The sequence below is a fragment of the Perna viridis genome, chromosome 5, assembly GCF_037379345.1.
Source record: "Perna viridis isolate PV_CMFRI_1.1 ecotype Kerala chromosome 5, ASM3737934v1, whole genome shotgun sequence".
NCBI classification, from domain to species: Eukaryota; Metazoa; Mollusca; class Bivalvia; order Mytilida; family Mytilidae; genus Perna; species Perna viridis.
This window is the reverse complement of record NC_142449.1, coordinates 22911096-22934587: the sequence shown is the minus strand read 5'-3', so window position 1 is coordinate 22934587 and position 23492 is coordinate 22911096. Positions and strand designations below refer to the sequence as shown.

Sequence of the window (23492 nt, the reverse complement as noted above, 5' to 3'; positions counted from 1 at the left end):
CAGCTCACAATCCTCAGAATGGCATGTGGGGTTAGCAGACTTGCAGTGCAGTACTGGTCACCGGAAGTGAAGGGTCTATAAATAGCATGGGAAATCCTAGTGTTTTCACAAGATAGGGGTATATTTAAAAATCATTATGGAGATTAGGCTTCACATCACAAGAAGCAAAATGCACCTATTAAATGTACAGAAATGTTTTTCCTTTCAGAAACTGTTTAAATTTTTAAAATAAGATGAGAACTTTTTTCACAGCACTATGAGGAACAGGGGTAATTTCTGCGTAGGACTATTTTTGCGTACGTTCCAAATGCTCATTGGATGAATTGGTGGTCTGTAACCTAAAGCGTCACTTTTTGTCTTAGAAAAAATAAATCACTATACAGGTATCTTCCTACACACATACTAAATGCATTTGCAAAGTTTCAGTGAAATGTGACAAGCACTTTTTTAAATATTTGATTTTTAAATATAGGGTAACCAAGTTGTGCGAGCAAAAAAGTGACAATATTCTACCATACTTAAATGCATTAAATATTTGCAAAGAACTTTTTCTGACTTTTCAAATAAAAAATATCAATCACAACTTGTTTTTTTAACAATATTTAATGAAGAAATAGTTTTAAAAGTAATCATTTTCTGAGAAATTGGTCTATTTTTAAAAATTTATTTCTTACATGCCTCCCCCTTTTTCTTGATCACATGTCAAAAATCCTAAATCTTTAAATTTTCACAAAAGGTGATATATTTGGCTTTAAATTTGTAAATACAGTGTTTTCACATTAAAACATGACCAGTAAAGGGCACCTAAAGCAAAAAAAGTACTCAATAATGGATTTTCCATGTTGCCATAGGGGAATGCTGATATGGCCTTAACTGCAGTAATGAAAGTGAGTTTTTCCTCATTTCTAACCTAATTGTTGCTCAAATCTACACAAAACTTGATTTCAAGTGCTTATTACCACCATATTTAGGTAAATATAGCCCTCAAAGTTTAATATTTGATATTTTTACTAAATTTTCTACACTTTTTACAAGATAGGACATAAAAATCAGCCAAAAAGACCAATTTTCCATAATTTGGACCTATAACTTAAAAAAATGCATATTTTGAAGGATTTTTGTAGTGTATTCCTCTCATGGCAAAGTTAACAAGATCTTCAAGTAGTTTAAAGCTATTTCAAGAAACTTTTCATTTTGCCATGGCTTCTTTTTAATTAAGGCTAAAAACCACTAATTCCACTTTCCATAGGCTTCTATGCTAATTTCACAATATTCAATGGCTTCTCTGGACTTTACCTTAACTTTAACCTGCAGAGGACTATATATCAGCATGATTCTACATATGTCAGCTCACAATCCTCAGAATGGCATGTGGGGTTAGCAGACTTGCAGTGCAGTACTGGTCACCGGAAGTGAAGGGTCTATAAATAGCATGGGAAATCCTAGTGTTTTCACAAGATAGGGGTATATTTAAAAATCATTATGGAGATTAGGCTTCACATCACAAGAAGCAAAATGCACCTATAAAATGTACAGAAATGTTTTTCCTTCCAGAAACTGTTTAAATTTTTAAAATAAGATGAGAACTTTTTTCACAGCACTATGAGGAACAGGGGTAATTTCTGCGTAGGACTATTTTTGCGTACGTTCCAAATGCTCATTGGATGAATTGGTGGTCTGTAACCTAAAGCGTCACTTTTTGTCTTAGAAAAAATAAATCACTATACAGGTATCTTCCTACACACATACTAAATGCATTTGCAAAGTTTCAGTGAAATGTGACAAGCACTTTTTTAAATATTTGATTTTTAAATATAGGGTAACCAAGTTGTGCGAGCAAAAAAGTGACAATATTCTACCATACTTAAATGCATTAAATATTTGCAAAGAACTTTTTCTGACTTTTCAAATAAAAAATATCAATCACAACTTGTTTTTTAACAATATTTAATGAAGAAATAGTTTTAAAAGTAATCATTTTCTGAGAAATTGGTCTATTTTTAAAAATTTATTTCTTACATGCCTCCCCCTTTTTCTTGATCACATGTCAAAAATCCTAAATCTTTAAATTTTCACAAAAGGTGATATATTTGGCTTTAAATTTGTAAATACAGTGTTTTCACATTAAAACATGACCAGTAAAGGGCACCTAAAGCAAAAAAAGTACTCAATAATGGATTTTCCATGTTGCCATAGGGGAATGCTGATATGGCCTTAACTGCAGTAATGAAAGTGAGTTTTTCCTCATTTCTAACCTAATTGTTGCTCAAATCTACACAAAACTTGATTTCAAGTGCTTATTACCACCATATTTAGGTAAATATAGCCCTCAAAGTTTAATATTTGATATTTTTACTAAATTTTCTACACTTTTTACAAGATAGGACATAAAAATCAGCCAAAAAGACCAATTTTCCATAATTTGGACCTATAACTTAAAAAAATGCATATTTTGAAGGATTTTTGTAGTGTATTCCTCTCATGGCAAAGTTAACAAGATCTTCAAGTAGTTTAAAGCTATTTCAAGAAACTTTTCATTTTGCCATGGCTTCTTTTTAATTAAGGCTAAAAACCACTAATTCCACTTTCCATAGGCTTCTATGCTAATTTCACAATATTCAATGGCTTCTCTGGACTTTACCTTAACTTTAACCTGCAGAGGACTATATATCAGCATGATTCTACATATGTCAGCTCACAATCCTCAGAATGGCATGTGGGGTTAGCAGACTTGCAGTGCAGTACTGGTCACCGGAAGTGAAGGTCTATAAATAGCATGGGAAATCCTAGTGTTTTCACAAGATAGGGGTATATTTAAAAATCATTATGGAGATTAGGCTTCACATCACAAGAAGCAAAATGCACCTATAAAATGTACAGAAATGTTTTTCCTTTCAGAAACTGTTTAAATTTTTAAAATAAGATGAGAACTTTTTTCACAGCACTATGAGGAACAGGGGTAATTTCTGTGTAGGACTATTTTTGCGTACGTTCCAAATGCTCATTGGATGAATTGGTGGTCTGTAACCTAAAGCGTCACTTTTTGTCTTAGAAAAAATAAATCACTATACAGGTATCTTCCTACACACATACTAAATGCATTTGCAAAGTTTCAGTGAAATGTGACAAGCACTTTTTTAAATATTTGATTTTTAAATATAGGGTAACCAAGTTGTGCGAGCAAAAAAGTGACAATATTCTACCATACTTAAATGCATTAAATATTTGCAAAGAACTTTTTCTGACTTTTCAAATAAAAAATATCAATCACAACTTGTTTTTTTAACAATATTTAATGAAGAAATAGTTTTAAAAGTAATCATTTTCTGAGAAATTGGTCTATTTTTAAAAATTTATTTCTTACATGCCTCCCCCTTTTTCTTGATCACATGTCAAAAATCCTAAATCTTTAAATTTTCACAAAAGGTGATATATTTGGCTTTAAATTTGTAAATACAGTGTTTTCACATTAAAACATGACCAGTAAAGGGCGCCTAAAGCAAAAAAAGTACTCAATAATGGATTTTCCATGTTGCCATAGGGGAATGCTGATATGGCCTTAACTGCAGTAATGAAAGTGAGTTTTTCCTCATTTCTAACCTAATTGTTGCTCAAATCTACACAAAACTTGATTTCAAGTGCTTATTACCACCATATTTAGGTAAATATAGCCCTCAAAGTTTAATATTTGATATTTTTACTAAATTTTCTACACTTTTTACAAGATAGGACATAAAAATCAGCCAAAAAGACCAATTTTCCATAATTTGGACCTATAACTTAAAAAAATGCATATTTTGAAGGATTTTTGTAGTGTATTCCTCTCATGGCAAAGTTAACAAGATCTTCAAGTAGTTTAAAGCTATTTCAAGAAACTTTTCATTTTGCCATGGCTTCTTTTTAATTAAGGCTAAAAACCACTAATTCCACTTTCCATAGGCTTCTATGCTAATTTCACAATATTCAATGGCTTCTCTGGACTTTACCTTAACTTTAACCTGCAGAGGACTATATATCAGCATGATTCTACATATGTCAGCTCACAATCCTCAGAATGGCATGTGGGGTTAGCAGACTTGCAGTGCAGTACTGGTCACCGGAAGTGAAGGGTCTATAAATAGCATGGGAAATCCTAGTGTTTTCACAAGATAGGGGTATATTTAAAAATCATTATGGAGATTAGGCTTCACATCACAAGAAGCAAAATGCACCTATAAAATGTACAGAAATGTTTTTCCTTTCAGAAACTGTTTAAATTTTTAAAATAAGATGAGAACTTTTTTCACAGCACTATGAGGAACAGGGGTAATTTCTGCGTAGGACTATTTTTGCGTACGTTCCAAATGCTCATTGGATGAATTGGTGGTCTGTAACCTAAAGCGTCACTTTTTGTCTTAGAAAAAATAAATCACTATACAGGTATCTTCCTACACACATACTAAATGCATTTGCAAAGTTTCAGTGAAATGTGACAAGCACTTTTTTAAATATTTGATTTTTAAATATAGGGTAACCAAGTTGTGCGAGCAAAAAAGTGACAATATTCTACCATACTTAAATGCATTAAATATTTGCAAAGAACTTTTTCTGACTTTTCAAATAAAAAATATCAATCACAACTTGTTTTTTAACAATATTTAATGAAGAAATAGTTTTAAAAGTAATCATTTTCTGAGAAATTGGTCTATTTTTAAAAATTTATTTCTTACATGCCTCCCCCTTTTTCTTGATCACATGTCAAAAATCCTAAATCTTTAAATTTTCACAAAAGGTGATATATTTGGCTTTAAATTTGTAAATACAGTGTTTTCACATTAAAACATGACCAGTAAAGGGCACCTAAAGCAAAAAAAGTACTCAATAATGGATTTTCCATGTTGCCATAGGGGAATGCTGATATGGCCTTAACTGCAGTAATGAAATTGAGTTTTTCCTCATTTCTAACCTAATTGTTGCTCAAATCTACACAAAACTTGATTTCAAGTGCTTATTACCACCATATTTAGGTAAATATAGCCCTCAAAGTTTAATATTTGATATTTTTACTAAATTTTCTACACTTTTTACAAGATAGGACATAAAAATCAGCCAAAAAGACCAATTTTCCATAATTTGGACCTATAACTTAAAAAAATGCATATTTTGAAGGATTTTTGTAGTGTATTCCTCTCATGGCAAAGTTAACAAGATCTTCAAGTAGTTTAAAGCTATTTCAAGAAACTTTTCATTTTGCCATGGCTTCTTTTTAATTAAGGCTAAAAACCACTAATTCCACTTTCCATAGGCTTCTATGCTAATTTCACAATATTCAATGGCTTCTCTGGACTTTACCTTAACTTTAACCTGCAGAGGACTATATATCAGCATGATTCTACATATGTCAGCTCACAATCCTCAGAATGGCATGTGGGGTTAGCAGACTTGCAGTGCAGTACTGGTCACCGGAAGTGAAGGGTCTATAAATAGCATGGGAAATCCTAGTGTTTTCACAAGATAGGGGTATATTTAAAAATCATTATGGAGATTAGGCTTCACATCACAAGAAGCAAAATGCACCTATAAAATGTACAGAAATGTTTTTCCTTTCAGAAACTGTTTAAATTTTTAAAATAAGATGAGAACTTTTTTCACAGCACTATGAGGAACAGGGGTAATTTCTGCGTAGGACTATTTTTGCGTACGTTCCAAATGCTCATTGGATGAATTGGTGGTCTGTAACCTAAAGCGTCACTTTTTGTCTTAGAAAAAATAAATCACTATACAGGTATCTTCCTACACACATACTAAATGCATTTGCAAAGTTTCAGTGAAATGTGACAAGCACTTTTTTAAATATTTGATTTTTAAATATAGGGTAACCAAGTTGTGCGAGCAAAAAAGTGACAATATTCTACCATACTTAAATGCATTAAATATTTGCAAAGAACTTTTTCTGACTTTTCAAATAAAAAATATCAATCACAACTTGTTTTTTAACAATATTTAATGAAGAAATAGTTTTAAAAGTAATCATTTTCTGAGAAATTGGTCTATTTTTAAAAATTTATTTCTTACATGCCTCCCCCTTTTTCTTGATCACATGTCAAAAATCCTAAATCTTTAAATTTTCACAAAAGGTGATATATTTGGCTTTAAATTTGTAAATACAGTGTTTTCACATTAAAACATGACCAGTAAAGGGCACCTAAAGCAAAAAAAGTACTCAATAATGGATTTTCCATGTTGCCATAGGGGAATGCTGATATGGCCTTAACTGCAGTAATGAAAGTGAGTTTTTCCTCATTTCTAACCTAATTGTTGCTCAAATCTACACAAAACTTGATTTCAAGTGCTTATTACCACCATATTTAGGTAAATATAGCCCTCAAAGTTTAATATTTGATATTTTTACTAAATTTTCTACACTTTTTACAAGATAGGACATAAAAATCAGCCAAAAAGACCAATTTTCCATAATTTGGACCTATAACTTAAAAAAATGCATATTTTGAAGGATTTTTGTAGTGTATTCCTCTCATGGCAAAGTTAACAAGATCTTCAAGTAGTTTAAAGCTATTTCAAGAAACTTTTCATTTTGCCATGGCTTCTTTTTAATTAAGGCTAAAAACCACTAATTCCACTTTCCATAGGCTTCTATGCTAATTTCACAATATTCAATGGCTTCTCTGGACTTTACCTTAACTTTAACCTGCAGAGGACTATATATCAGCATGATTCTACATATGTCAGCTCACAATCCTCAGAATGGCATGTGGGGTTAGCAGACTTGCAGTGCAGTACTGGTCACCGGAAGTGAAGGGTCTATAAATAGCATGGGAAATCCTAGTGTTTTCACAAGATAGGGGTATATTTAAAAATCATTATGGAGATTAGGCTTCACATCACAAGAAGCAAAATGCACCTATAAAATGTACAGAAATGTTTTTCCTTTCAGAAACTGTTTAAATTTTTAAAATAAGATGAGAACTTTTTTCACAGCACTATGAGGAACAGGGGTAATTTCTGCGTAGGACTATTTTTGCGTACGTTCCAAATGCTCATTGGATGAATTGGTGGTCTGTAACCTAAAGCGTCACTTTTTGTCTTAGAAAAAATAAATCACTATACAGGTATCTTCCTACACACATACTAAATGCATTTGCAAAGTTTCAGTGAAATGTGACAAGCACTTTTTTAAATATTTGATTTTTAAATATAGGGTAACCAAGTTGTGCGAGCAAAAAAGTGACAATATTCTACCATACTTAAATGCATTAAATATTTGCAAAGAACTTTTTCTGACTTTTCAAATAAAAAATATCAATCACAACTTGTTTTTTAACAATATTTAATGAAGAAATAGTTTTAAAAGTAATCATTTTCTGAGAAATTGGTCTATTTTTAAAAATTTATTTCTTACATGCCTCCCCCTTTTTCTTGATCACATGTCAAAAATCCTAAATCTTTAAATTTTCACAAAAGGTGATATATTTGGCTTTAAATTTGTAAATACAGTGTTTTCACATTAAAACATGACCAGTAAAGGGCACCTAAAGCAAAAAAAGTACTCAATAATGGATTTTCCATGTTGCCATAGGGGAATGCTGATATGGCCTTAACTGCAGTAATGAAAGTGAGTTTTTCCTCATTTCTAACCTAATTGTTGCTCAAATCTACACAAAACTTGATTTCAAGTGCTTATTACCACCATATTTAGGTAAATATAGCCCTCAAAGTTTAATATTTGATATTTTTACTAAATTTTCTACACTTTTTCAAGATAGGACATAAAAATCAGCCAAAAAGACCAATTTTCCATAATTTGGACCTATAACTTAAAAAAATGCATATTTTGAAGGATTTTTGTAGTGTATTCCTCTCATGGCAAAGTTAACAAGATCTTCAAGTAGTTTAAAGCTATTTCAAGAAACTTTTCATTTTGCCATGGCTTCTTTTTAATTAAGGCTAAAAACCACTAATTCCACTTTCCATAGGCTTCTATGCTAATTTCACAATATTCAATGGCTTCTCTGGACTTTACCTTAACTTTAACCTGCAGAGGACTATATATCAGCATGATTCTACATATGTCAGCTCACAATCCTCAGAATGGCATGTGGGGTTAGCAGACTTGCAGTGCAGTACTGGTCACCGGAAGTGAAGGGTCTATAAATAGCATGGGAAATCCTAGTGTTTTCACAAGATAGGGGTATATTTAAAAATCATTATGGAGATTAGGCTTCACATCACAAGAAGCAAAATGCACCTATAAAATGTACAGAAATGTTTTTCCTTTCAGAAACTGTTTAAATTTTTAAAATAAGATGAGAACTTTTTTCACAGCACTATGAGGAACAGGGGTAATTTCTGCGTAGGACTATTTTTGCGTACGTTCCAAATGCTCATTGGATGAATTGGTGGTCTGTAACCTAAAGCGTCACTTTTTGTCTTAGAAAAAATAAATCACTATACAGGTATCTTCCTACACACATACTAAATGCATTTGCAAAGTTTCAGTGAAATGTGACAAGCACTTTTTTAAATATTTGATTTTTAAATATAGGGTAACCAAGTTGTGCGAGCAAAAAAGTGACAATATTCTACCATACTTAAATGCATTAAATATTTGCAAAGAACTTTTTCTGACTTTTCAAATAAAAAATATCAATCACAACTTGTTTTTTAACAATATTTAATGAAGAAATAGTTTTAAAAGTAATCATTTTCTGAGAAATTGGTCTATTTTTAAAAATTTATTTCTTACATGCCTCCCCCTTTTTCTTGATCACATGTCAAAAATCCTAAATCTTTAAATTTTCACAAAAGGTGATATATTTGGCTTTAAATTTGTAAATACAGTGTTTTCACATTAAAACATGACCAGTAAAGGGCACCTAAAGCAAAAAAAGTACTCAATAATGGATTTTCCATGTTGCCATAGGGGAATGCTGATATGGCCTTAACTGCAGTAATGAAAGTGAGTTTTTCCTCATTTCTAACCTAATTGTTGCTCAAATCTACACAAAACTTGATTTCAAGTGCTTATTACCACCATATTTAGGTAAATATAGCCCTCAAAGTTTAATATTTGATATTTTTACTAAATTTTCTACACTTTTTCAAGATAGGACATAAAAATCAGCCAAAAAGACCAATTTTCCATAATTTGGACCTATAACTTAAAAAAATGCATATTTTGAAGGATTTTTGTAGTGTATTCCTCTCATGGCAAAGTTAACAAGATCTTCAAGTAGTTTAAAGCTATTTCAAGAAACTTTTCATTTTGCCATGGCTTCTTTTTAATTAAGGCTAAAAACCACTAATTCCACTTTCCATAGGCTTCTATGCTAATTTCACAATATTCAATGGCTTCTCTGGACTTTACCTTAACTTTAACCTGCAGAGGACTATATATCAGCATGATTCTACATATGTCAGCTCACAATCCTCAGAATGGCATGTGGGGTTAGCAGACTTGCAGTGCAGTACTGGTCACCGGAAGTGAAGGGTCTATAAATAGCATGGGAAATCCTAGTGTTTTCACAAGATAGGGGTATATTTAAAAATCATTATGGAGATTAGGCTTCACATCACAAGAAGCAAAATGCACCTATAAAATGTACAGAAATGTTTTTCCTTTCAGAAACTGTTTAAATTTTTAAAATAAGATGAGAACTTTTTTCACAGCACTATGAGGAACAGGGGTAATTTCTGCGTAGGACTATTTTTGCGTACGTTCCAAATGCTCATTGGATGAATTGGTGGTCTGTAACCTAAAGCGTCACTTTTTGTCTTAGAAAAAATAAATCACTATACAGGTATCTTCCTACACACATACTAAATGCATTTGCAAAGTTTCAGTGAAATGTGACAAGCACTTTTTTAAATATTTGATTTTTAAATATAGGGTAACCAAGTTGTGCGAGCAAAAAAGTGACAATATTCTACCATACTTAAATGCATTAAATATTTGCAAAGAACTTTTTCTGACTTTTCAAATAAAAAATATCAATCACAACTTGTTTTTTAACAATATTTAATGAAGAAATAGTTTTAAAAGTAATCATTTTCTGAGAAATTGGTCTATTTTTAAAAATTTATTTCTTACATGCCTCCCCCTTTTTCTTGATCACATGTCAAAAATCCTAAATCTTTAAATTTTCACAAAAGGTGATATATTTGGCTTTAAATTTGTAAATACAGTGTTTTCACATTAAAACATGACCAGTAAAGGGCACCTAAAGCAAAAAAAGTACTCAATAATGGATTTTCCATGTTGCCATAGGGGAATGCTGATATGGCCTTAACTGCAGTAATGAAAGTGAGTTTTTCCTCATTTCTAACCTAATTGTTGCTCAAATCTACACAAAACTTGATTTCAAGTGCTTATTACCACCATATTTAGGTAAATATAGCCCTCAAAGTTTAATATTTGATATTTTTACTAAATTTTCTACACTTTTTACAAGATAGGACATAAAAATCAGCCAAAAAGACCAATTTTCCATAATTTGGACCTATAACTTAAAAAAATGCATATTTTGAAGGATTTTTGTAGTGTATTCCTCTCATGGCAAAGTTAACAAGATCTTCAAGTAGTTTAAAGCTATTTCAAGAAACTTTTCATTTTGCCATGGCTTCTTTTTAATTAAGGCTAAAAACCACTAATTCCACTTTCCATAGGCTTCTATGCTAATTTCACAATATTCAATGGCTTCTCTGGACTTTACCTTAACTTTAACCTGCAGAGGACTATATATCAGCATGATTCTACATATGTCAGCTCACAATCCTCAGAATGGCATGTGGGGTTAGCAGACTTGCAGTGCAGTACTGGTCACCGGAAGTGAAGGGTCTATAAATAGCATGGGAAATCCTAGTGTTTTCACAAGATAGGGGTATATTTAAAAATCATTATGGAGATTAGGCTTCACATCACAAGAAGCAAAATGCACCTATTAAATGTACAGAAATGTTTTTCCTTTCAGAAACTGTTTAAATTTTTAAAATAAGATGAGAACTTTTTTCACAGCACTATGAGGAACAGGGGTAATTTCTGCGTAGGACTATTTTTGCGTACGTTCCAAATGCTCATTGGATGAATTGGTGGTCTGTAACCTAAAGCGTCACTTTTTGTCTTAGAAAAAATAAATCACTATACAGGTATCTTCCTACACACATACTAAATGCATTTGCAAAGTTTCAGTGAAATGTGACAAGCACTTTTTTAAATATTTGATTTTTAAATATAGGGTAACCAAGTTGTGCGAGCAAAAAAGTGACAATATTCTACCATACTTAAATGCATTAAATATTTGCAAAGAACTTTTTCTGACTTTTCAAATAAAAAATATCAATCACAACTTGTTTTTTAACAATATTTAATGAAGAAATAGTTTTAAAAGTAATCATTTTCTGAGAAATTGGTCTATTTTTAAAAATTTATTTCTTACATGCCTCCCCCTTTTTCTTGATCACATGTCAAAAATCCTAAATCTTTAAATTTTCACAAAAGGTGATATATTTGGCTTTAAATTTGTAAATACAGTGTTTTCACATTAAAACATGACCAGTAAAGGGCACCTAAAGCAAAAAAAGTACTCAATAATGGATTTTCCATGTTGCCATAGGGGAATGCTGATATGGCCTTAACTGCAGTAATGAAAGTGAGTTTTTCCTCATTTCTAACCTAATTGTTGCTCAAATCTACACAAAACTTGATTTCAAGTGCTTATTACCACCATATTTAGGTAAATATAGCCCTCAAAGTTTAATATTTGATATTTTTACTAAATTTTCTACACTTTTTACAAGATAGGACATAAAAATCAGCCAAAAAGACCAATTTTCCATAATTTGGACCTATAACTTAAAAAAATGCATATTTTGAAGGATTTTTGTAGTGTATTCCTCTCATGGCAAAGTTAACAAGATCTTCAAGTAGTTTAAAGCTATTTCAAGAAACTTTTCATTTTGCCATGGCTTCTTTTTAATTAAGGCTAAAAACCACTAATTCCACTTTCCATAGGCTTCTATGCTAATTTCACAATATTCAATGGCTTCTCTGGACTTTACCTTAACTTTAACCTGCAGAGGACTATATATCAGCATGATTCTACATATGTCAGCTCACAATCCTCAGAATGGCATGTGGGGTTAGCAGACTTGCAGTGCAGTACTGGTCACCGGAAGTGAAGGGTCTATAAATAGCATGGGAAATCCTAGTGTTTTCACAAGATAGGGGTATATTTAAAAATCATTATGGAGATTAGGCTTCACATCACAAGAAGCAAAATGCACCTATAAAATGTACAGAAATGTTTTTCCTTTCAGAAACTGTTTAAATTTTTAAAATAAGATGAGAACTTTTTTCACAGCACTATGAGGAACAGGGGTAATTTCTGCGTAGGACTATTTTTGCGTACGTTCCAAATGCTCATTGGATGAATTGGTGGTCTGTAACCTAAAGCGTCACTTTTTGTCTTAGAAAAAATAAATCACTATACAGGTATCTTCCTACACACATACTAAATGCATTTGCAAAGTTTCAGTGAAATGTGACAAGCACTTTTTTAAATATTTGATTTTTAAATATAGGGTAACCAAGTTGTGCGAGCAAAAAAGTGACAATATTCTACCATACTTAAATGCATTAAATATTTGCAAAGAACTTTTTCTGACTTTTCAAATAAAAAATATCAATCACAACTTGTTTTTTAACAATATTTAATGAAGAAATAGTTTTAAAAGTAATCATTTTCTGAGAAATTGGTCTATTTTTAAAAATTTATTTCTTACATGCCTCCCCCTTTTTCTTGATCACATGTCAAAAATCCTAAATCTTTAAATTTTCACAAAAGGTGATATATTTGGCTTTAAATTTGTAAATACAGTGTTTTCACATTAAAACATGACCAGTAAAGGGCACCTAAAGCAAAAAAAGTACTCAATAATGGATTTTCCATGTTGCCATAGGGGAATGCTGATATGGCCTTAACTGCAGTAATGAAAGTGAGTTTTTCCTCATTTCTAACCTAATTGTTGCTCAAATCTACACAAAACTTGATTTCAAGTGCTTATTACCACCATATTTAGGTAAATATAGCCCTCAAAGTTTAATATTTGATATTTTTACTAAATTTTCTACACTTTTTACAAGATAGGACATAAAAATCAGCCAAAAAGACCAATTTTCCATAATTTGGACCTATAACTTAAAAAAATGCATATTTTGAAGGATTTTTGTAGTGTATTCCTCTCATGGCAAAGTTAACAAGATCTTCAAGTAGTTTAAAGCTATTTCAAGAAACTTTTCATTTTGCCATGGCTTCTTTTAAAGAGTCACTTTTTGTCTTAGAAAAAATAAATCACTATACAGGTATCTTCCTACACACATACTAAATGCATTTGCAAAGTTTCAGTGAAATGTGACAAGCACTTTTTTAAATATTTGATTTTTAAATATAGGGTAACCAAGTTGTGCGAGCAAAAAAGTGACAATATTCTACCATACTTAAATGCATTAAATATTTGCAAAGAACTTTTTCTGACTTTTCAAATAAAAAATATCAATCACAACTTGTTTTTTAACAATATTTAATGAAGAAATAGTTTTAAAAGTAATCATTTTCTGAGAAATTGGTCTATTTTTAAAAATTTATTTCTTACATGCCTCCCCCTTTTTCTTGATCACATGTCAAAAATCCTAAATCTTTAAATTTTCACAAAAGGTGATATATTTGGCTTTAAATTTGTAAATACAGTGTTTTCACATTAAAACATGACCAGTAAAGGGCACCTAAAGCAAAAAAAGTACTCAATAATGGATTTTCCATGTTGCCATAGGGGAATGCTGATATGGCCTTAACTGCAGTAATGAAAGTGAGTTTTTCCTCATTTCTAACCTAATTGTTGCTCAAATCTACACAAAACTTGATTTCAAGTGCTTATTACCACCATATTTAGGTAAATATAGCCCTCAAAGTTTAATATTTGATATTTTTACTAAATTTTCTACACTTTTTACAAGATAGGACATAAAAATCAGCCAAAAAGACCAATTTTCCATAATTTGGACCTATAACTTAAAAAAATGCATATTTTGAAGGATTTTTGTAGTGTATTCCTCTCATGGCAAAGTTAACAAGATCTTCAAGTAGTTTAAAGCTATTTCAAGAAACTTTTCATTTTGCCATGGCTTCTTTTTAATTAAGGCTAAAAACCACTAATTCCACTTTCCATAGGCTTCTATGCTAATTTCACAATATTCAATGGCTTCTCTGGACTTTACCTTAACTTTAACCTGCAGAGGACTATATATCAGCATGATTCTACATATGTCAGCTCACAATCCTCAGAATGGCATGTGGGGTTAGCAGACTTGCAGTGCAGTACTGGTCACCGGAAGTGAAGGGTCTATAAATAGCATGGGAAATCCTAGTGTTTTCACAAGATAGGGGTATATTTAAAAATCATTATGGAGATTAGGCTTCACATCACAAGAAGCAAAATGCACCTATAAAATGTACAGAAATGTTTTTCCTTTCAGAAACTGTTTAAATTTTTAAAATAAGATGAGAACTTTTTTCACAGCACTATGAGGAACAGGGGTAATTTCTGCGTAGGACTATTTTTGCGTACGTTCCAAATGCTCATTGGATGAATTGGTGGTCTGTAACCTAAAGCGTCACTTTTTGTCTTAGAAAAAATAAATCACTATACAGGTATCTTCCTACACACATACTAAATGCATTTGCAAAGTTTCAGTGAAATGTGACAAGCACTTTTTTAAATATTTGATTTTTAAATATAGGGTAACCAAGTTGTGCGAGCAAAAAAGTGACAATATTCTACCATACTTAAATGCATTAAATATTTGCAAAGAACTTTTTCTGACTTTTCAAATAAAAAATATCAATCACAACTTGTTTTTTAACAATATTTAATGAAGAAATAGTTTTAAAAGTAATCATTTTCTGAGAAATTGGTCTATTTTTAAAAATTTATTTCTTACATGCCTCCCCCTTTTTCTTGATCACATGTCAAAAATCCTAAATCTTTAAATTTTCACAAAAGGTGATATATTTGGCTTTAAATTTGTAAATACAGTGTTTTCACATTAAAACATGACCAGTAAAGGGCACCTAAAGCAAAAAAAGTACTCAATAATGGATTTTCCATGTTGCCATAGGGGAATGCTGATATGGCCTTAACTGCAGTAATGAAAGTGAGTTTTTCCTCATTTCTAACCTAATTGTTGCTCAAATCTACACAAAACTTGATTTCAAGTGCTTATTACCACCATATTTAGGTAAATATAGCCCTCAAAGTTTAATATTTGATATTTTTACTAAATTTTCTACACTTTTTACAAGATAGGACATAAAAATCAGCCAAAAAGACCAATTTTCCATAATTTGGACCTATAACTTAAAAAAATGCATATTTTGAAGGATTTTTGTAGTGTATTCCTCTCATGGCAAAGTTAACAAGATCTTCAAGTAGTTTAAAGCTATTTCAAGAAACTTTTCATTTTACGGTATATAGTCGCAAAATTCATGATGTTACAATGAGCAACTAAATGGATATCAATATACAGATACTTTTGTTTTATATTTATCCAGTATGTTAAGCTTTTAAGAAGGATGCACAAAAATACACGAACTACCACTAAACATGATAACCATTAGATTTTATCTACAACAGAGAAAAGATAAGAATACAAGGCCGTCCGATCATTTCCTATTGTGGTTCTCCAATGCATTACTTGTGTAGACTTCTTGACTAATTTTGCTACCTATAGTTAAAAACCAAGGAACCTATGTACGAGACAGTTCGGAACTTTTAAAGTTTCTAAATAACAACAAATATCCTAAGTCCTTATGACATGACAATCATGTATAACGATAAAGAGGAGTTTTACAACCAGCTCCAAGCTACCCTTTAGAACACCAAGGGACATCTTGATTGTAATGGGTGACATGGATGCCCAAGTCGGAAAAGATAACACAGGGAGAGAACTCATCGTGGGGAAGGAAGGAATTGGTAACAATCATTTGAAGAACTTTGCAGATTTATGGCCCCACAACGATCTGGTACAACATTCCCTCACAAGGATATAAACAACCTGGGTATCTCCAGACATGAAAACTAGAAACTAGATAGAGTACGCTACAGTCACCAGGAGATGGAGAGAGCATGACAGACGTTAGAGCTTTTCAATTGCAAGGTGCTGATATAACATCCGATCAATTTGTGGTGGCTAAATTTAAGATCAAGATAGCTAGGGCAAATAGACAATATCAGATTAGAAGCAGAAAGTACAGCATAAGGAATAAGGACAGTAAACAAACAATGGGAGAGAGAATAAAATCCACAGACAACACAACCTGCCAAGAAGAACTTTTCAAAGAAGGAATACAGGATATGGTTATCTGACGATACAATCGAGACAACTAAGAAGCGTAGGTTTGTTAAGATACAACTTGACAAAGTCAAGACAGGATTAGATAATAAATAGTCGACGAGGTAACACATAAGCATGAGGAAAGAAGTAAAGAGAAAGACCAAACAGGATGAAAGAACCTACATCAACGACCTCGCAGAATTTTTACCCGAGAAAAAAAACACGACTGCTTTTATAAAAATATAGGATGTTGCTTGTAAAACCAGGTGAACGATTAAAGCTCTTTAGAGCCTCTGGTTTACAATCGATTTTGGTACTAATGAACAGTTTTTTTTTCTTTTTAACTAGTTAATCCAAAAACATTTTGTAATGTTCATCGCCTGACTGGATTTAAATGACGTCTTTCACTACAAGAGTACAAACACTAAAACTTCGTGTAAATCTGTTAAGTCATGTGTAGGGTAAATCCAGAAACATGAGGTCTGAGCGTTTGGGAATTTTTATCCCGAAAAAAAAAACCACAACTGTAAACAGCTTTGCCGAGCGCAGCATTATACGTTGCCAGTTGAACTCTCTTCATTTGAGGCAAGTGCAGACACAATATTAGTTTTTGACATACTGACATAGGGACTTGCGATTCATTATGAACACAACAACTCATTTGGACATAATAATGATAATACACAATATTTTGAAATTCAATTTAAGTAATAAGGTCTGCCTCAGGGTGCATTCATTGATCTTTCTGTTTTTGTATGACACTTCGTAATATAATTTAAAAAGATTCATTCGCTAATACTCAGGTTGTTGTCTGGAAATTAGGAAAATGCATGTTTCTGGTCCCACTTTTTGTTTTGGCCTCTAATTTTTGAAAAGTTCAAGTCTTTACCCCAAAAAGTCAATCCATGTCTGACCATTGTGGTATAGAATATTGTGAAACAATATCATAAGCATTCCTATGCTTTTATTGGCATAATATAGTAAAAATTCCATAAAATGCTTGTTTTATGCGCATTTTTAACCGTTATTCTAAAACAGTTGAGGCCTTAACCTCCAATACCAATCTTCCTTTTGTGGTTTGGAGCCTGGTTATAAAATTTTATAAAGATCAACCAACTAATATTTAAGTTATCGCACGAAAACCAAGTGTCTACAGACAACGACGTCGACGACGACGACAGAGCCATACCAATACATGGCCGCAAGTTTTCGCGGTGATATAAAAAATAGAATATGTTTACAACCGATTTAACCTTTATATGTAACGTTTTTGTTGAAAAATAACCTTAAACTAATGAACAGTTTTTCTTTTTACCAGTAAATTAAAAAAAAATTCTTTGGTGTTCGCACCGTGGGCGCCCGAACAAATTACATCTTTCATTGCAAGAGAACAAAAACTGAAACTTATTTTGATTCGGCACGTGTTTTACTGGATGGATCTTTTTACGGAAAACATACAACACATTACATAGTATTAGGACACACAAAGCTTGAATACACATACATGTATGAAACAACCGAAAGACTCGAAGTTGAGTCCTATACAATGCAGGTGTTATATTAAAGCTTGTTTTTTTTTCTTTTTCCATTTTTTCAATTCCTTAAACAGTTAGGCTTTGCATTGGGCCTTGCATAATTTTATCAAGATCAATCAACTAATACTCGAATTATTATTACAGTCATCGATGTTGTGTCGGGTATACGCTAACGGTTTCTCCGAAGTTTTGAAGTGATTTTAGCCACACGTCTTCGATTAGATATTTCCGCATTTCTGTGTGTCTTTCGCCAAATGCACCGAGTTAAGTGAAAGAACCAGTCTACAGTGGTTATCCTAGGGAAGACGGTATCTGTTGCTTTGTTGGTTGCTGTGTCGTCTTGATATTGAGTATTGTGCATTTGGCTTGATTATTTATCTTTTGTGTTTGTCTTCGCTATTTAATTTGCATATTTTTACAAAATCACATATATTTCGGCATATGTGTTTGATACATATACATGTATTTGAACAAATGTGTATAAGTTTTGCCAGTATTATTTTTAATAATAAGCATGGAATTTGTGAAGGATTTATTGTTAAAATAACACAGATCGTGTGTAACCTAAAAAATACAAGAAGCCAATTTGATTCTGGTCTATGTCAGCTTCACACAGACAAACCTATACGGCTACTAAGAGAAAATCTGAATCATGTTAATGCTTTTATATAATTACTTCTGTGTAGGATAAACCCAGAAACATCGTCAGGATCAGTGAAAAAGAAAAAAATGCAGGTGGAAATGAGAATGAAAAATGTTATTCAGAGTCAAGATTTCGTTACTGGTCGATTTTGCAAGTGTTTTGCAATTCCTTCATTTGCTGCAACTTTGTCATAAAACTCCTCCAGTATTTTCTGGTCTTTAACGTCGAACTTGAGAATCGTCTTTATGTAGTCCAGAAAGTCAAAAACAGCAATGTCAGCCATACTTAACTGAAAATAATACACAGATACGAGTAATGGGTAGGTGAGTTTTATCCCCCCTTTTGTTGGAAAATTTTTATTTTCATGCAAGTATTTTGGGAGGAAATGAGCAACTAATAGCCTTAACTCCTCTTGGACACCCCTTTTCAAAATCTCTAAATCCGTCCCTGAGGATCCTGAGAGTCTCTGTTATTGGTTTGTTGTCGTAGATTTTCGGATTCTGCTCAGCAAGCCGGGTTTGGCTAGGATTAGTAGAACTTATACAGAAATAGTTTTAAATATTGTTGTGATAAAATGCATTAAAATAAAACTTTATGTAAGTTTTGTATTAAGTCAATTCGAAATGAATTAATTGTTGTGGTTAATGATGTATTCAATCAACTTACTTTCGAGCCAACTATAAAACTGCCCCCGTTGTTCTTCAGCAAATCAGAAACGTATTTAAAAAACTTCTCCATTGAGGACTCTTTTACTTTTTTCAACAACTCAGCCTGTGAGAATTAAAAAAATATATATACATCTGTAACTGAAGAAAAAGACTCAATTTCGTTTTACGTTTTTTCTACCGATTAGGTAGATTTTCGTCTTTTATTAATAGTTTCGCTTCATGTATTTTGGGGTCTTTTACAGCTTGCTTAGTGGTATGGGTTTTGTCCGTCACTGACGACCGTGTGGTAACCTGAAGAAGTTTAATTGTTCGTTGCTTGACTTTTGGTGGATGACTGTCTCATTGGCAATCATGTCACATCTCCTATTTTTATAACTTATACAGTAACTACCTCTTAAGTTGGTGTGCCTTTTTATAATATCTACTAGTCGTACGAATCGTATACTAGATCTCTGGTTCGGGGGAGTTATAGAATTCTGATTGTCCATTTGTGGTTGGGATAATCTAGCTGTCGTGAATAACATGTACTGAAAGTTTAATAACTTACCTTTTTTGCCTCATCACTCTCACGGTCATGAAACAATATTTGCCATAATTCTCGATTTAGATCCATTAACGTTTCAACTACAGCATCGATATGGGCACCTTCTAGTCTGTCCTTACCAGAAAATCCTAAAATGTTTCCGACTTTTAAAACGATTGGTTTCAGACCTTTTCGAACCGATTTTTAGGTGTGTTTAATTGTGAAATATGTTTTCACAGTGGCCAGATTTAAAAGGTGGAGGGTTGTGATCATGTCAAAGTACTTTAATCCCACCGTATTTTTTGCACTTTGTCCCAAGTGAGGAATTTCTGGCCTCTGTATGCATTGTTTCGTTTTCACTTTTAGTTTACTTTTCTGCTACTGGAGTATATTGGGGTAACTGTTTTGCTGTACTCGTGTTTGATGTTGTTTGGGGCCAGCTGCAACCTCCTTTGTGGTGTGAGGGTTTTCTCGTCGTTCATGTTGGCCTTGAGTTGACATATTTCATTTCGGTGGGTTTGTTGTCTCTTTGGCATATTCACGAGATCCATTCTCGTTATATTCATCATGGAGTGTAAAGTTCTGGTCCAGACAAGAATAACAAATGCACTTGAATGTGAAATCAATGCTAAATAAAATGCATCGGAAGGCGCAGCTTCATACGCCTCACAGAGGTCAAACTCTGAATAAGTGGGACAGGTATGAACACTTGACCAGAATCAAATACAAAAACCAATCCGTTATACCAATTAAATTGCATTCAACCTAATGCATTCCAACCATGAATCATATTTTGCATGCAAAATATGATTCATGGTTGGAAACCCTACATATTTTTATTTTTGATATTTAGTTTAAATTCTCATTGTAAACAGAAATTGACATGTGGTTTTTCATATAACCCATGGTCTTAGCATATAAAAATTATATAGAATGTACTGTGGAGTACATATTTAAGGCAGATAAATCTGTAAATGACACTTAAATAGAATGGAAACTGTTGGATTTTTTATGTGGATAATCTCCTAAGAGCAGACAGATTGGAATGAATAATTATACATTTCATAATATAGACCCATACAACAACTTAATTACAAAAAATAAAAATATGTAGCCTTTTTGAGGTGTATCACATTTTGCAGAATTTGCATGATTCTGACAAAGACTGCTACTTAAGCCAATGTTTTCCTAACTTAAAACAGATGATTAGAATCTGATTCAATTTTTTGCTTTGATCAAAATATCTTTTTTCGTGGTCGATTGATAGCGTCATATCAAATACTTCAACATTGGCCAAGTCATCAACATCAAGCTCAAGGAATATAAATTCCAAGTACGGAGTAACATAATTATGACTTCTTGTGACCTGTCAGGTAATCAATCAGTATAATGTAAGCAATTTGAATGTACCAATCAAGTGGGTCAAGTCATAGAGTGGGTGCATCGGGAAGGGGTTCGACACCTTATCAAATTGGAAATTTTCAAATGTAATTATCTCTTTTGTATACCCAAAAAGGAATACAGTTCATTAAACAATTATGTAAATTCGTTATTTAGCACAAGTGAATAACATTCCTATTTTTCAAACTTTTCCTAAGGGGAAAAAAATCGGGTTTACTCTCGTCATTTTGCAAATCTTTGGATCCACCACAGCAATAAAGAAATTATGGTAACCTAAAACTGATTCGGTTGACAAGCCGAAATACTACGCATAGTACCTCATTGAGCAAACATTAATTCAATTATCCAAATTAAAAATCAAGCGATAGAATATAGCTAAAAACAATTAAAAACTATGCGTACCAAGCTGGTCGGCAAGGTATCTATTGATGGCTCCGGCCTGGTGTATCATAGTTCCATCAACCGTGAGAACTGGAATCTGTCCATAAGGTGTTTCTGTAATTGTGATTAATATACAATTTCAATCAATTAAATAACAAAAATAATGCCTGAACTTCCAATAAAATTTCAGCAAAAATCCATTGGGCGGTTTACGGGGTATGCTTAATTATTTCCCTTTGCGATTATATTCAAAATCAGTATTATTCAACACAATACTCGAGATCTGACCAAATGATATACTAGTTTATACTCATTCCAGTCGCAAATTCGTACACGTATGCGCGTGCTATATAAGGGCAGGTATATACAATATATATATTTCACTCTACACGTTGACGTACTCCCAAGTAGTTAGAGTGGGGAAACGCTCTCGGACCCACGTGGGGCCTGGGAGTAGGCCAGAGCGTCAACACAGCAAGCTCAGCCGCTAATACTCAGCATACTCAGACTTAGTTATTCGGTCAGGGATCCCGAAGGCTGGGCTCCGCTACCTTCTACTACTAACTGGCATTACTAACTGAATCCCCGTAAGGGGCGGTCGTGCGAGATCCGTAAGTATAGTCAACACCGTAAAAAATCCAAATCATCAATATATATTTATGATCAAATATTACGTTTAATTTGTATACTAATAGCTCACCACAGAGAAATACATTACACTATCATATGTACACCTGTATATGTATATATATCGTAGACCGACTTTGATGATAAAACATATCAGAGATAATTCGGATTATTTCGGCGGGCCATTATCTACAAAAAATAAATGATACACATAAAAATGGATATTAAAAAAAAAACACATTTATGTTTGTACCGACATGCACCAGTTACTTACTCGGTTTGAACGTCTGCCAAGGTTCGCCTGGTTCCAGTCTTTCATCTTCATACTGGGTGCCAGACGCCGCAAACATTAGTCGAGCAAGTTCTGCCAAACCACGGGCATTGAAATATGACAGTTTGAAAGCAGGCATGGTGTGTATTCAGTTCATCCAGCGGCACCTGAAAATCGAGTCGGAGAATGTGGAGTTTAAATACATCAAATAATTGGTAATACCTATTTTTAGCTCTGAATTGAGACGGGAAATGAATCACCGAGGTTAAAATATATGTCGGGATATATGAATACGAGAGGGGTCCAACAGGTGCAGTAACGAGTATACACGCTTTAACTATGGTAGCAGATTGGAGTCATCACGAGAATAAAAAAAAAAAAAAAAACAGAAAAAAAAAAAACAAAAAAAAACAAAAAAAACAAAAAAAAAACGTTATAATGACTTCACTATCTCGTTAAATTACGAGATAATATAGATTCTAAAACTACCTTTTTGCAATTCTCTTTGACATCTGAAATGCAATTTAAGAAAGAAGTATTTCTATGTGCGTGTATTTTACTTAGGCACCGTAGATTTTCTGGACTGCACGAGTCCCAGACTTTCTCGTGCTTTGTTAGTGTTTATAAAAAAAGAACCAGCTCCCTGTCCAATTTCTGGTTACAGACAAGCCATTGTATTGTTTGGGTAAAGTAAATTTCATCCAACCCTCACCAACTATATGGGGTGGTTGGCACGATTTTATTTTTATTTTTTTTTACTCCTTACTAAATGTTTGCAATCATAATTTTAGCTATTTGATGTAAAGACATGTTCTAAATCCATAGCCACATCAGTTTCAGAGAATAAACATTATTTTGGTCAACAAGAATTGAAATATTTGTATGTTATAAGGCCTAAATACAAAAAACTGACGTGAATAAAAATCCTGATTTTGAAATTCCCGTCCCTTTTTTTCCCCCTATTCCTTCACTCTTATGAGGCCGACGTTATAGCTGATCTGATCCGAAAGAAAGAATATTGTTTAGCTAGATCCCTTAATCTCAGTTTCCGTTAGAAAG

The 23492-nt window shown here is 32.6% G+C and overlaps 1 protein-coding gene across 1 annotated transcript; it reads right to left on the bottom strand.

The window, feature by feature from the left end:
- Positions 1-18436: 18436 nt before the first annotated feature.
- LOC148616555 (glutathione S-transferase 1-like) lies at positions 18437-22664 on the bottom strand. Its single transcript, XM_088583711.1, has 5 exons — positions 22437-22664; positions 21557-21649; positions 19778-19902; positions 19229-19333; positions 18437-18851 (listed from the first exon to the last, which is right to left on the bottom strand). The coding sequence occupies exons 1-5, from the start codon at positions 22570-22572 to the stop codon at positions 18687-18689; spliced, it is 624 nt and encodes a 207-aa protein (XP_088439837.1). The 5' UTR covers positions 22573-22664; the 3' UTR covers positions 18437-18686.
- Between the last annotated feature and the right edge of the window lie 828 nt (positions 22665-23492).

Bases quoted from the DNA above. Each gene is read 5' to 3' on its own strand.
- LOC148616555 (XM_088583711.1), bottom strand. From the start codon at position 22,572: ATGCCTGCTTTCAAACTGTCATATTTCAATGCCCGTGGTTTGGCAGAA. The intron at 19,334-19,777 runs GTAAGTTATTAA...TAATTCTCACAG, and splicing joins AGAGTGATGAGGCAAAAAAG to GCTGAGTTGTTGAAAAAAGT. The intron at 18,852-19,228 runs GTAAGTTGATTG...TATTATTTTCAG, and splicing joins GTTTTATAGTTGGCTCGAAA to TTAAGTATGGCTGACATTGC.